Source organism: Semicossyphus pulcher, unplaced genomic scaffold (assembly GCF_022749685.1).
Source record: "Semicossyphus pulcher isolate SPU_LCO1_2020_fin unplaced genomic scaffold, fSemPul1.0.p SCAF_5, whole genome shotgun sequence".
NCBI lineage: Eukaryota > Metazoa > Chordata > Actinopteri > Labriformes > Labridae > Semicossyphus > Semicossyphus pulcher.
Window position 1 is genome coordinate 23,199,027 of NW_027211726.1, and position 16,096 is coordinate 23,215,122.

A 16,096-nucleotide genomic window follows, 5' to 3' on the forward strand; every position below is an offset into this window, starting at 1 on the left:
ACACCCTGGTGTCCACACCTCCTACCCTTCTCTGTTTCTCCGCCACACAGAGATAATCAGGCTTATGTAAAGACGACTTGCTCTTTTGACAGTCATCAACTCATCAGTGATCCAATCAAGCCCAAATCCGCCATTGTTCGATGCTGAAAGTGTCTCAAATCCGCTTGTGCAGGAGAGAGGGGCTGTGCTCTTTATCCTGCCAATCACTCCTGACATTCCTGCCCCTGTTGCCATGGTCTGGGGTCAAAGGTTGAGAAAACAGAGAGTATGGACTGACTCGGGGAGAATGGCGGGGCGCTAGAGGAGGATCTCTCCATGCAACGGCCCCATTGGTCAGCCAACGCAGGGGGTAAATGTAGACAAGTTAGGACTCTATAGCCCCGCTGAGAGGGCCAGCCGGACAGAAAGAGACGTGGGCAGGGTAGGAGAAAGAAAGGGGGGATGATTAGGCAGAGAAAGGGCCAAAGGAAAAGAAAGAGGGCAAGAGAGGTGTGTGTGGAGAAAAGAGGAAAAAGAGGGTTAGGGAGGGACAATGTTTGATCGTCAAATAGGCTTTACAGAGCTTGACCTCGAGGGGCGCAGAGAAGAAAAGGCCTGACACACAGTTAAAGGCTGTCAAGAAAAAATAATGAACATGGGAGTTCATATTTGTGGAATTTTTTATGGATTTCATTTATTTTAAATATAGAAATTTAGCAAAACAACCGGCTGTAAGTAGTTATATGATCCCGTAGCGGAAGAAGAAGCTGGCAACAAAAAAATACTTAGATGTGTGTGCGACTGCTCGCTGCCAGGCAGTAATTTGAAATGGAAATGTACCTCCCAATGCAATGAAGCTAATACATGTCATTGCAGGATAAGCAGGGCACTGGGTTAAATCTGTTGTAATGTTGTCAAAAGAATAAATTTCTGTACCCAATGTATACGTAAGTGAGCAAATGTTTAGCCTAGACAAGATATCATAGGGAATTTACCCCATTCACTGTTCCTCCATAGGGATTAGTGGAATTAAGCGTTTACACAAAAGCGAAGTATCAAAACTCATGGGTAATTCAACAAGATCCACAATTCTGAGTTTACAAAGTGCTGCTTCTTAGCCTGCGTTTATTGTGGCGCTGCAGCTGCGAGTACGGTACAGACAAATAGCAAACATTGTCAGCGCCTTGTAAAGGAGACAAATTTAATATACAGGGAAAATACACACAACAAATACTATGAAAGGGTGGGAGTGATAAGCCTTCTCTCTTGTTGTCTGCCCATTCATGGCAATAATCTGAGGGAAGAAGCAGATTAGGACAGAGGGAGGGATCGTGGTTGAGTGTTCGCATCGCTGCCTCTTTTCAGCCATTTTGAAACAATGTTTATCCACTGGTTTGTTATAGTGTAGCAACTTAGCATAGTGCACTGCTGCGAGAGACCTGAGGGGGCTGAGGACTCGCTGTGTCTTTGTTCAGCATCCATTGAGCCTCATACTGGTGTATTGGAGCAATGCGGAGGAGCTACACAAAATAAATGTATGTGATCTTTGCTATTTTGTAATTTGGGCTTGAGTTTGTAAAATATCTGCTAAATGTTGCAGGGCATAAGCTCATACAAGCTACACTGTAGGTTTATACAAACAGCTTCAGCATGTTAGGATGATATTAGACCTCAGTGTCACAATGTGAGCAAGAGAATGGGAACAACCTAAATGTAGACCACACACTGCAGGATGACTTGATAAAAGGTATTTACTTTATTGTCCCTTTCAAGGAATTTGGACTCTGTCTTGCAGTTTTACAGAAATTATTAAATATGCATTCTGCACAGGAAAAATCTCAATAACAGAATTTGTGCACAAACAACTTTTGACAGCAGCAACACATTGACACAATGCACAATTCCCATTGTCATCCTCATCATTACCTGTTATCATTATAAAACTGTAGCACAGGGCAAGAATCTGGAGCTTTTGTAAAAGAAACCAGCAGGCAGGCTCACAGGTAGCAGGTACAGGCAGGTAAGCAGGCTTAGGTCGAAATATACTCAGATTAAGCACAAGTTATAAAAGAACAAAGCAACCAAGCATGTGGCAACCATGAATGAACTGGCAATAGGACAAAGTTATTAATTCCAGTATGAAATGAAGCCGATGCGGAAAGTGAAAACAGTGAGCATGTGGGCAAGGATGGTGAAATGCTGGGCTGACAAGAGAAGTGGGAACAGGCTGGAAAGTGGAGGAAATCTAGCTGGCGAGAAGGGAATGAGTCAGAATCAGAATCAAGTTTATTGCCAAGTAGGTTTACACATACAAGGAATAGACTTGGTGTTTAGGTGTAGAACAATTAACACAGAAGTAGAATAAACAGAATAAACAGTAGTACTCCTACTGACAGTCACCTTAAATAGAAGACAATAAGAATAAGATTTAGGATATAGATATGAGATATGCGCAACTGCACACATTTTCTATCCTTCAATTTCATTTCAAACACCTCGGCTGAACTATGATTTATTCCAAGTGTTAGCACAATAACACACTAAACTAAGGTGGTTTACTTGATAATTACCATGCCTGCTAAACATCAATCTGTCACTGCAGAAAGTTAATTTCAACCTGTTTCCTATACAAGTGAATGGTTTTTTGTTTGATTATTATTTTTCATGTTTTTTTTAGAAATATGTTTTGGTATCTCAAAAAAGACATAGAACAAAGCAAAATTACTGCAAAAAAAAATCTTTCTGGTTGAAAAAATGAATTAATATTAGAAACAGGTTGAAAATAAGTCATATAATTAAAAAATCCCCCCCAAAATTAAGAAAGTTCCACTTTTTACCCTGGGAGATAAAATTAGATCAAAATTAAACAATAAGATGAGTCTGTGTTGGTGTACTGTGACCCTGAGTGCCAAAAAACCCTGTGCTGTCTTTCATTGGGTTGATAATGAGATGACTCACGGGTCACATATCTTCACTGTGTAATTACACATGAGATGCGCTCATGTACATTCACACACACTCTACACACACAGACACACACACAGGCACTTGCAGAGTAATGTGAATCCTCATTCATCTGCCCAAGTCATTTAGGGTAATAGAGCTTAATGGAGTATATTAACCCTGTCCAGCTTGCGTCCCCCCGTCAGATGTGCGTGCGTGTGTGTGTGTGTGTGTGTGTGTGTGTGTGTGTGTGTGTGTGTGTGTGTCTGTGTGTGTGCATGTGCAAAGGGACAGGGGAAACCTGCCAACTGTTTATCTGCAAGGGACACACACAGAGACACACACACTGGGGGAGCAGAGATCTGGTTTCCCACTGTCACAGATGCTTACCCGCCTCTCCATTAGTGATGTGATTGGAGTGGACACAGAAAACCAGCAGCCTCGTTCCCACAGGAGCAATCTGAGGAAATTATTGCCCCGCTCCTCTCTGGGGAATGTCAGCGCTCAGAAAGAAGGACTTAATCGACTGCTATCAAATGGAGCTCACTGTCATCTGCGTAGCATGAGGTTTTGAACATTTGACGTGGAATAAGACTTTGTGAAATAACGTGTGATGATATGGGATCAGTCATGGCACACAGTAAGAGTAGCTCTGGATGTGGGATCAGGGGATCATGCACTCAGCGACAATCGGTTTACTGGCAAGTGTCAAAAAGATGATCACCGGAGAAGGAAGATGGTTTTATAACATTGTCTCTGTGACAGAATACAATTTTTTATTCCTTACTGAATATTTTTACTCCATGTTTTGGTAATCTAAATATTGCCTCTATTAGTACACAAAAAAGGGGCAAATGCTGATTTAGAAGTAGCAAATTCTAAGGAGTAAAGGGAAGGATTCTGCTGGTGCAATCATCCTGGGAGTCCAGTCAGTAAAGTGAAATGAAATCTGGAACCACAGTCAAGTGCGTGCATGCAGAAAAGCAGAGCTGCTGTACTGTCTGTGGTCAGACACAAAACTGTGAGTGACCTTTTCACCCTGGTCAATAACACCTGCAAGTCGAGCCCACGGCACCCTCAGACTAACAGGCCAACATCACTACACACACACACACACACACACACACACACCATGGCCCCCACAATGAGGCTGTAGTTCCATAACCCACCAGAGGATGGCACCTAAGGTCTGAGCAGTGGGACCGCAGTGGTCATGTGAAACACTGGTTCATAATCTAAAAATATAAAGTGGACAATAGTATAATGCTCTGAGGTTAAATGTGGTCACCGCTTTTACTAGAAAAGTGTTACTTCCATGTGGCTTACTGAAGTTCTTTGATGAGAAAATCCAATGAATTACTTGTTTTTATCAAAAATATGACTTAGAATAAAACATGTAAGTATAACTCAGTCCTTATGTTTCTATACCTTCTTTCAAAGTAATTTCATCACATATTTCTCCCACAGTTTCATGAGGAAAAAACTTCATTTTGAACTGGTGTCAGACAGTACCCACAGTGTAAAGCAGTGTGTTAGTTCAAAGACGAACATACAGAACTTAACTTTACAAACTATTAAAATAAATGTTAAGTACCAAAGTACTCAATCAACAGAATGGCTTATTTCAGAATAATGAATGAATTAGATTACATAATTGGAATATGTCATAGTTTCTTTGTTGGTTGTATTTTGTATAATCCCCAAATTGAAAAGTTAAGAGTAGTTGAAGTTCTGAAATAAATTAAGAGGAGTAAAAAGTACAATGTAGCAGAAGCACAAAATAGCAAAAATACACCTACCTTAAAAAATGTACTTTTCAAATGTTTTCATTCATTTAATTTTTGATTTGTTTTTCTCAGATCTCTAAAACATTTTTAAACACAAATTCATATTCTCTTGTTTCCCTTTCCAAATCCCAAAAAGTCTATTTTTGTTGTTTATTCATAAATGTATCTTATTGACCCCAAACAAAAGTTACATCACTGCATATAAACCATGACATGTTTCCTCTTTCGTATAACAATGATTTATGGTAATTTCTGTATTTTATCATATTCACCTACTGTGAAAGTTCCATTTGTGGCAAAGGAAAGAATTATTACTTCAGTGCTTTTCTACATATTAGCTTTCAAATAGGTCAGAAGACAAGAAAAAACAAAGACATAATTATAAATGTATTTAAAGCAGCTATAACCAATGCTACCAGTGTTTTAAATTACTATATGAAACCAATGTGAACGTGTTAAATGAGACACATCTACAGAGAACTTCCCTTAACATCTGCAGCTCCCTTTGGCTTTACAGTGGATTTCAGCCTAATGTAACCTGCAGCTTTAATGTTCTGCTTGAGTGTCATTGCTCTCATAGGTTTTTTTCAGCTGCAGCAAGCGGTTGAAAAGCCAGGTAGGTAGGTAAAGATGTGTGTTAGCAGAAAACAAAAAAATAGATGTAAAAAGGTGGTGATATGTCAATGTTGTGTGACAACTTTTTAGTACCCTCACAGGGCCACAAATTCAGTTATTGCTGGCATAGAGGGGGACAAATGGATACTTACTGTGCAGTTGTGTAGAGTGTGGAGTAAGTGGGAACCTCAAGCATGAGAAGATAAAGCAAATGCCAATCAAGGGAAAGAGAAAAATAGCAGATAGTCAGAGATAAACTGTAACAACAACTGTTCAAGAAACAGGTAGGAAATTGGAGAAAATTCAATAAACAGAAAGAAAACAGCCCAAGAGATACGAAGGACCAATACAAAGATTTGGCAACAGAGGAGAGCAGTGATCAGTGAGAGAGGTAAGATAGGTTAAAGTGTTTGTTAAAGGCTCTATCGGTCCCTGTAGACTGAGGCTTGAAGAGCTGAATAATGTATGTCCGCTCCCGGAGTAATGAAGTGGAAGTGATGGGGAGGAATACGGCTGGCCTCTCAGGGCTCAACGCAAACTGTACACACTCTTAAGAGCTGCCTGTAGCCTAAACCTGTCTCCCTCTCTGCCTCTGTCTGTCTTCGTCCACTGCTTTCTGCACACACACACACACACACACACACACTGCACAGCGGCTAAGAGGGTTAGCTTGTCTCTGTTCCCATATCCTACATCATTGATGAGGAAGTCCAGTGCATTTATAGTAACCCACTCACAGTTAAGCAGCTCCAGATCCTCCATGAGGCTCTTTATTAGGCAGAAGCGGAGGAGCACAGAGCATGGCTGCTGCTCAGTGGTCAGACAGGCACTCGGTGTTGGCAGCCTTGTTTGTGGATCATTTCCAGCCTGGTTTGCACTTGTTCTCGGTTGGTGCAATTGCGCTTAACAGGACGCAGCCACTGTCGGCAGTGTCTTGTGGTGAAAGGAAGGCCGCTTTTCTTTTCTCATGATCCATTTATTGCTTGTGAAAAAGTTACTTAGGTTCCCTTGTGTTCATTTGTGCAATGGCAGAACAGCAGAGGAAGTCTTACATGGAAAACACTGTTATCCTCATTTTGTTTCACCTTGAACAGCTTTTTTAAGAAAGTTACTGAAGGAACATCCAATAGCCTGTTTTCTTTACCTTTGTTGTTGTCGGTTTAATTAAGAGGATATTATCATCATGTTTATGATATACTTCGATTAATTGAAATGAACCCGTCTACAATTTTCTAGATTAGAGAAGGGTCAATTTGATCATAGAACATTTGAGTATTAATTTTTTGGAGAAACTTGTTACTTTTACTCCACTACATTTGAAAGACAAATATACTTTTGACTCCACTAGATTTCTATGAATGTTCTTGTTACTCGCTACTTTTGCTCTGAAGTCAGCTTCTTTTGTAAAATCTGAAAGACAATAAACTGTGTTTGTGTAGTTCTGCATGTGGTTTGTCTAAGTAGTGTTGCCGTACCTGTACCTCACGCATCTCCACGTTTGAACGTAGAGCAAACGCAGAGCAAACGCCAAGATCAGGCAGTTAATTCAGTGCTGGTAATGATAGCTACGACAGAGAAGGATGACGATTCACCCGTGTATTCCTGTCTGCACTCATGCATTGTGAAAATTCAATGTCAGATGTTTGAGATTTAAAAAAAAAAAAAGGAGGATGAATACTGAAGTATTTTTAGAAGCAAGTACTCAGTACTTTAACTCAAGTAATAGTTTGACTGATCAACTTTCACTTGTATTGGAGTAAAATTTGACCAGGAGTACTTTGACTCAAGGAATGAAGTTGTGTACTTTTGTCAGCAGGTGAGCATCGTTGTAGACTGGAAAACCTTCCATGCAACCGCCCAAACTGAGTGAAAGTGTAAAGACAGCATGTAGAGGGTGGTTTGAGAAAGGTCAATAGCCCAGCACATACTGCCTATTGACAGCATGTAAAAAATGGATATGGCCAAATTGTAAATGGACTGCACTTATATCACGCTCTTCTAGTCTTTAAACCACCCAAAGCTTCACCCACAGGTTTTCCATTTTGTTCATCATTATGAGCTGCGTCCCAATCAAGGGGCTGCAGCCTTTGAAGGCCATATTTGAAGGACAATTGTGTCACAGCAGCGCGTCGAAAGGCTGTCCCAATTCGAAGGCTCCTTCGGATGCGGCCGACGAATGAGTCCTCCTTTTCCTGGGCCATGAAAGATCCATCAAGGGCCAATTCGCATGAGATGGCAGACTCTCACGCGGCCGAGGAATACACTTTTAAATGTAAACGTTTTTTGTTTCAACTCGGTCGAATAGCTAGCCTTCCACATGTTTAAAAAAACAAAAGCCCCCTTGAAACAAATTATCTTATCTATAATAGGTTGACTTACTTGATGTTAGTTATGCTAGCTAGTTAGCCCACTAGCTACCTATTGCTAGGCGACAGGAGGGTAAGGCTGGGAACAGCTGGAAATCCTAGACCAGGCCGTCTCATTTCATTTTTGGCTTTAAAGGTCTACGTAGGCCATGAATGACGCATCCTCCGTAGACTGCGTCCTTCGAAGGCTGCAGCCCATGGATTCGATCACATCTATGGTCTACATGTTGGCTTCCTGTACCCAGAAATGAAGAAGAAGAACTGAAGAGGAGGGAAGGGTGAGCAAACACTACGTGCTCAAACTTATACAGTGTATGCCCACAGAAGATTCATAACGTTGCCTATTAGATAGTTAAGAGAGAGTCTGTTTTGGATGGTAGCTGACCGCAGCTGTTTATTTCTAAAACTACATAAGTTAAGAGAGCTGGTTGAACACTTGCTGAGAGCAAGTGGCAAGTGAACATAATAAGGGTTACATAAAGATATTTTTTCTCTTTATTACAGCCAGCAAAGCAATCCTGACTCACGTGCACGGGCCGCATCAAAAAATTGACGTATGAGAAACACTGAACGAGCTAACAGGCAAATATAGTGAGCGCATAGATACCTGCTAATAAGTGCTCGCATATAGTTTCTAAAATTTCACTAACTGAGAGCCGTACCACAGACGTTCTGTTAGCAAAATAAACAATACAGTAAGCCATAAGTCTTATGACAACAACACCACTGGCACTTAAAGTGACCACACCCCTAATTGCATAACTTTAGGCCTGAATATGATTTTAATAGTTGTTTTATTAAATTTCACAACGTACAGTTGTCATGATTATGTAATATAGCTATAAGCACCTTTTACACAGCCTGTTCAAGACAGGAATGTTTCGCTGGCAGCGGAGGTAACAGAGGCGTAAAAGAAGCCACACAGCGGCTGTGTTAACGCGGGGCCTGGAAGGAACAGCGCTGTGTGTGTGTTTGTATGTGTGTAGATCGCACTGTTTGTTAACACGTTGCACCTCTTCTGCTTCTGCAAAACTCTAACACTGTGAAAAATCACACACAGGGACACTGATTAATCTGCGCTGCTTGCTTCTCTGTAAAAGTATAAAGGTGGTATAATGGCTGAGCTTCGTCACTACGCTGTTGCATAATCTGTTTAAAATGGACTACAAAAGCGTTTTATGTACCAAGCTGTAAATTTGTTCATTTCTGCTGTGTGTTTAGGCATTTTGACACAGGGCTCTCTGGGGATTATCTCACTTTTGGAGCCAGCCCCAAGTGGCCATTCGAGGGACAGTTTTTGGCACTTAAGCGTTCAAACCATGATGACGAGCAGCCAGGTGGAGTAAACTGTTCACTAGAGCCTCCAACTAGTAATTCCAAGTTAAAGACATCTAAAACACACTCCAACTGTGTGAACAAAGTGGCAAAATGGTAGCACATACCCTCACTGGCAAAAAAATCCAGTATTTACACTTATGCAATTAATTCAGTTCACGGGAAAGGACCTGCACACATTCTCACTTCACGCTCAGCAAAGCTGATGGGTTTCCGGCTGCAGCTTCATATTGAACTAACAGAGGAAACAAGAACAATAAAGTTATGTTCATACTCAGGTTGGTAGAAGCTCTCTCACTTCACCGACCACTGGGAATTTTTACAAGATGAACAGCAAAAACCAAGATGAAGGCTCAAAAAGCATCTACATGTTAAACAGTGATTAAAATTGCATACATTTCAGACTTTAAGGTAGAAAATATTCAAATGTTCACACTGTGATTGAAAGAACTTGTGATTGGAGTTGTTTGGCCCTCTCTTCCAAACACTTTCTGCTCTGCTGAGCCCTCCTCCTCCTGCTCTTACATTAACATGCTTCTATCATTAACCTCCTCGCCCCACCTCCTGCATAATAGCTCGAGCTGGATGCAGGAAGGAGAAAATAACAATGTGTTTCCTTTCTTTTCTTCTTGAGGAGCATCTTGAATGAATGATTGATGTTAGGGGAGCAAGATCAGAAAGATATAATCACGGTCTAACGAACTCAGAGCCTTAAGAAATATATACTGGAGGAATGCCATAAATTTATAAACACACCATATATTAATATATAAGTAGTCTATTGAATATTCAAAAAGAGGGAAATAACATCATCTTCTATCCACCTCCGTGAGCAATGCATGCTTTATATTCTTTTTTTTTTACCCAAGAAGAAAGAAACAATCTCTTGGAAGTTAAACCCTGCCTCTACATAGCCTGCTCTTTCATCGTACTTTATTGTCCCCACAAACTATGTGAAACATGATCAAATACCGTCATGTTCATGGTCAGGGGCTAAATAAGTTGCCAGTCTTTGTGACTGACATGTGTTTTGTGCGAAGACATGCAACGTCCATGTTGGGAGATAACTTCATTTCAAGCTTTGATCACAGATGAGGGAGAGACAGTTAGACCGTGTTCAGTATATGAGCACCTTTCACGGAACAAATGGAATGTCAATCAAGCGCTGGTACACAGATGCTTTCTCCCCAGTGTGGCCCACGATGCTTTCTGGTGATGCAGCTCTGTTGTTCCAACCCTACTCTGGGTGCTCTGGGAATATTTTGTCCTTTTACCTCTCCACATCCCCTCGCTCCATTCTAGATCCCCTGTCTATTAACAATTTCCCCTGCTCCCCGAGTTTGCCCCTTTAGGCTGTCCCTCGTTTCCACAAACATTTCTGCATCTGCATGTGGGATTTCTTGCACGCTAAGTTTGTTTCTCTTAATCGCTTTGTCACTTCTGTTCTTTCTCTTCATCTTAACCAATGGATTTCCCAATTTGATTCTCCCTTTCATTTCATCCACTATGAGGGAGCATCACCCTCATAGTATACCCTTACAACACCCATCAACATTTTCTTTTGACCCTCCCTTCATCTGGAAAATAACCTCATATGCTTCCCTGAAATATCTGAAATCATAAATTAAAGGAGAGGATTACTGCAGCAGAATGAGTGAACTGGGAAAAGGAAATTGGATTATGTTTTTCAATAAAATAATGTGAAAGTTTTTTGTGAAACTATTGGCAAGTGGAAAAATCTGATCATGGATATATCAGTAAAAAAATTACTGACAGCATAGTTGATTTGTTGTTCTAGTGAAGTATTTTTGGTGACAACGCAGTTTCAAAACTTTATATCTATGGTTAGGCACTCACTGTTATTGATTCTTAGACTTGCACTGCGCTCCTGTGAGGATTTTTTCACTGATTATGAAATTAATTCTGATGTCTCTGTATGACCTACAAACGCAAACCAGACCATCAGCAACAAGATTGATTTCTATATAGTTATTTTTAATGTCTGAAACCACTGGCGGGGGTAGGTGTCAGATGAAGCGATTAACTGCACGTTGCCTTTGTTTACATTTTCCAGGGCAAGAATTTAAAATAATGCATATGACCGTTAAAGAAAGCAGGATGAGATTTTTTGTTAAAAAACACTATTTAAGCATGTACAGGACAAAATCAGCGAAGAAATAAGAGGTACGGTTTTGTCCACAGGGGGTGCCAAAATCAACATACAGGAGCTTTAAATTGATAATCTTTAAGTTCTCATTTTCATTCTATTTGGCGACACCGAATGGCGATAAAACGCAATTATGAGTGCATTCATCCCAGATAGCCAGACGTCTACAGTTGGCTCCCTTTGTTACGGCTGTAACTCTTGTTTTTCCTCGTGACTGTTTGCCTTCATCTGAGCATCGAATTTGTTTCTTTTTCTTTGGATTTTCACTTATTTTTGAAGTTGTATCTGTAGTCATCGATCTTTTCTTTGTTTGTTCAGCCATTGTATATTATCGTTTACTTACAACACTTGCAGACACCGGAAAGCAGCCGCTTAGCTCCGCCTACCCTCTCTGGCAGACTTAGAGGTTAGAATTATTTCAGATGATCGCTATTGATCGAAGCAATCACCTGATTGTTACATGATATTATGATTGAGTTATGGTGAATCGGAAACTTTGAATACAGAAAGCTTTGAAGGCACACCGTCAATTACTGTTAAAACTTGTCATAAGTAGGTCTATCTTAGCATATTATTATGTACACCTTACTGTTCATTTATATATTACACCTACCTACACTAAACTGCATTTCCCTCAATTAAAAGACCCCTCTCATCTCTCTCAAAAAACTTGGATCCCCCCTAACCTCTGACCCTCTCTACCAACTAATAATTTCCATATACATTGCCTAACTCCACACTCTCCTCTATCTATTACCCTTTCAGCTCTAAAATTATTTACCCCAGCCACTTTTGCACACGCATACAATGTCATTCCATTTAACATCACAAGCTCCTCTTACACTTTCCCACATTCCTTTTACACGTGCCCTAGACTTCAACCTCCCCTACTCATGAAAATCAATAAAGAGCTAAAGGTGGACTGAGAAGAAATGAGAGAAACATTTCCACTTCTTCATGACGGGTAAAGACTTTGTTATTAAAAACATGACAAGCCATTCAGTTGGTAAAGGTGCTTACTCAAGGGAATGCAGAGTGTTTGTTCTTTGATTAATTTGCTCGGAGGAGACCTGAAATCTCCCCACTCATGAATGTGTGGATGACAGGGAGATTTCTCCGTGGTGACAAGTTATCTAAACTACAGGGCAAAACGATTATGCTAATATCAGGTTGTAGTCATCAATCATCTTGTGTCAATGGGGTGCCAAGGCATCACGTTCCCGATCCCCCTCTGGCCATAGCACTGTGTGTGTGTGTGTGTGTGTGTGTGTGTGTGTGTGTGTGTGTGTGTACGCGCAGCTGTGTGTTTATTTGGAAAGGAAAATTGATCACATTCTCATTACGCCCGGGGAGTGTTGAGGGGGAGTTGCACTTGCGCTTGGGTGGAGCTGTTCTCCTGGATAAGAGCTGATAGAAAACTGGGAGGGAATTAATTGGGTGAATTTCTTCATCTTGATATGAGTACCGGGATACACACAGTCAGGGTCCGGAGTGACGTCAGACACACGCACCTTAAAACCTAAGAGCGCATCACAGGGAGATGCATGGTTTGATCAGGCACACGTACACTCACATTTGGATTGGAGGATAGCAGGGTCAGTTTTAGCTGCGACAGCTTGGTGAATGAGGCGGAACTGCGAGGTAAACGAAGAATTGACTTGTAAAGACTGTTCTAGCGGTAAAGTTAAAGTGATGCGTAAATGTCCTCGTGCCTCCGTTTGGAGTAGGTGGTAGATTAAATCAAAATTTTACAAACTTCAAAGTTGACTTGCAAACAAACTCTGAGGAACTGTGGAGATTAAAGTCTTTGGCACGGATGCTGTTGGATGTGTCTGCGCTCCTGCTTCTGTCTCTTTGATCTTATTTGAGCCATGGCTTACTCTCAGCTGGGATACCCATACTCCACCACGCCGCAGGTACAGTCAACGTTCTTGTCATGTTTATTGTCCTTAAAGTTTATTTTTTGATGATACACTGTTGTTTCCCGTACTACAACACAATATACTTTTACACTGTCGAAATGTTTATAAAATGTTTTTGTAATGAGTGCAGCAGAATCAGTGAGCAGCACGGCGGTATTTGTTCTCTGTGCATTTCTCCATTTTTTCTATGACAAACTGAAATCAGAACACCTAAAATGTGTCACTTGCCACACAAGAAAAAAAAATGTTTTTCTAACGTGTGAAAAATGCCTCTCAGGTATCGTATAAGAGGTTAATTTAGATTTTTTTCTTGTCAAAGTTTCTCATGACTTCCAGCTCACTGACCGGTTGTCTGGAACCGGGGACGCCTCCGTCACACCCCGGCCACCAGCTCCCCTCTGGCAACGGTATTGGAGTCTACAGCGGCCCTTATCCAAAGAGCCAAAGTTACTATAACAATTGCGACGCCACCGCCCTCTATTCCAGGGTGAGTTCACATTTCAGTTAAAGTTCATTATCATTTCGCCTCAATTGGGTAATTGCGCTTATAGTCACTCATTACGGTTGACACGTAAAGGAATAAAGGTTGAAAAAGTGACCCTGTTATTTAGGATGGACAACAAAGTTTTAAGAATGATGTGAATATATATCATTCTAGATGAAAACAAAAAGTAGACAATGTAATATCAAGATAAAGTTTAAATTTAATCAGAGTGAATTCCTTTGATCAAGCAAATATTTATAACACTTATTTGCTTTTTTTCCAGGGGCCAGCAGATCCAAAAGAAGGAGCTGCATCTGTGCATGTGGGGACATCTCAGACTCCTGCCTACTATCCCTATGAGTATACATTCGGACAGTATCCCTATGACAGATATGGGTATGTCTACACATTAACAGAGTTTTTATTGTGTGTCTGTAGCAATTGTCTAATGGCCTCGTGTTTTTCATGTGTTGGCATCAGTGAATTAATACACTTAAGGTAGTCTATAAAATACTGGGATTAACTCTTAGGACTGGTGTAAGGTTAGGTAATAGGTTTTTTTTTGCACATTATGGTTCTGTCTCTCAGACATCATTGATAAATGATTGCAGGTCAAAACTCATATATTATGAGTAAGCCTTTCTTTATATCAAACGTCATTTGCTGATTTCTGGTATGAATATAACTTTCATTGTTACCTTTTGGCTCAGGTATTCCTGCTCTGACGGGGCCTCTCGTCGTAAAAATGCCACCAGGGAGACAACCAGCACATTGAAGGCTTGGCTGCAGGAACACCAGAAGAACCCCTATCCAACAAAGGGAGAGAAGATAATGCTTGCTATCATAACCAGGATGACCCTTACACAGGTAGTTGCCTGATGATAGGGTTAGTCTTTTTTCCCTTCTAAATCACTTTCAATAGCTTTAAAAGATTTGTCCTTCTTTGTGTTCTCTTCACTTATTTAAAACTTTCCTTCCAACTCCTATACATATGATTTGATGTTACTTTTACTTCCTGACCTCTATTCCTCTCCTCTCTCAGGTGTCTACTTGGTTTGCCAATGCACGCAGGAGGCTGAAGAAGGAGAACAAGGTGACGTGGTCACCGCGGGCTTGCAAAAGCTCTGATGACCGAGACTGTGATGATGACAGTGACGAAGCTGAGAAGCCTCTAAAAAATGACAAAGACCTTCCAGGTAAGCGTAGTCTAAATACGTCTGTCAGCATATTTTGCTTGTGCCAGGTTTGCTTGAAGTTTGATCAGCATGCAAAAACAAAGTGTTATCTGTATCATTCCTTGCAGATCAACAGTGTGCAGACCTGCAGAGTGACCTTGAGGACTTTGATCTGCTGGAGTCAGATGGTTCTGACTGTGAACGGAAGCCACAGTTTCTATCTGAGGACAATGTTGCAACCCCAGACACAGAACTCTCACATGGACACCTCACACGCAACCCTGACCATCTGCATGGAAAAGACAGATTGTCCCCAGACTGCCCCAAACTCACACTGGTCCAACAGCAAAAAAACGGCTTCTATCCCAATCAAGACCTCCGAAGTACAGACACCAAGCCGAAAATTTGGTCCATTGCTCACACTGCGGTGTCTTTGGATGGCAGGTTGCATCCAGAGTACCCTCCCTGTATGCTGTCGTCGACCGGATCCTCTGGTCCTGGATATCCATCAAACATGGCTCTAACCAAAGCAGACAGGAAACAGGAATCACCAGTGGCTTCACTCAGAGAATGGGTGGATGGAGTTTTCCACGGTCCTCCTTTCCAACAGCCCAAACCAGCTGACATGTGGAAAGGCTTAAATGATACTGACAGCAGAACACCTGGACTATCCTTTGAACTGGTTAGGTCTACATCTTTGTAGTCCAACAGAATATTTCAAAGACTGCTAGAAGTGCGAGAAAAAGTCTATATTTTGTTGTTGTGACTTCACCAGTTGACCGTTCGCTAAGCACCAACCCTTTATTACTGTTAACTGCTATGCCTATCAATCTGTCCATTCTCACACTGCATAGTTTACAATGATTAGCTGCAGATTTACCCAACAAAATAGAATTGACATTTTTTAACAACGATAAGTTCTACATAAGCAGGCAAACAACCGTCCAATTTTTCATCTGAAATGAGAACTGTTTTGGCGCATTTCTCAAATGCTAGCTGGCTTGCTAATTTGGCTCATGTTATTACCATGAGATTTGTTTGGAAAACTTGACACCGGCTGACCTTTTAATGTTTCAAGCAGAATGTTGTAAAAGGCATTTTGAATATGCACTTGATGTCCAAAATACATAGCTAATGGTATGTTTACAGACTGAGACTATAGCTTCACGTCCTGATCAAATAGTCAGCATATGCTAACCTGTTGATGATCAATGTAGAAGACAAGTAGGCTTTCATGAGAATAACAACTAAGTGATGCATCTGTTTAATCTAACACTTGTAATGTGTAACTTTGGCTGAAGTTGCTGGAGCGTCAATTAGCCC

The 16,096-nt window shown here is 40.9% G+C and overlaps 1 protein-coding gene across 1 annotated transcript; it reads left to right on the forward strand.

Moving 5' to 3' along the window:
• Positions 1-13,063: 13,063 nt before the first annotated feature.
• Positions 13,064-15,476, forward strand: irx4b (iroquois homeobox 4b). The gene is made up of 6 exons (XM_069682161.1): positions 13,064-13,108; positions 13,434-13,601; positions 13,882-13,994; positions 14,309-14,465; positions 14,641-14,794; positions 14,902-15,476. Exons 1-6 carry the CDS (start codon positions 13,064-13,066, stop codon positions 15,474-15,476), a joined length of 1,212 nt encoding a protein of 403 aa, XP_069538262.1.
• Positions 15,477-16,096: the final 620 nt, after the last annotated feature.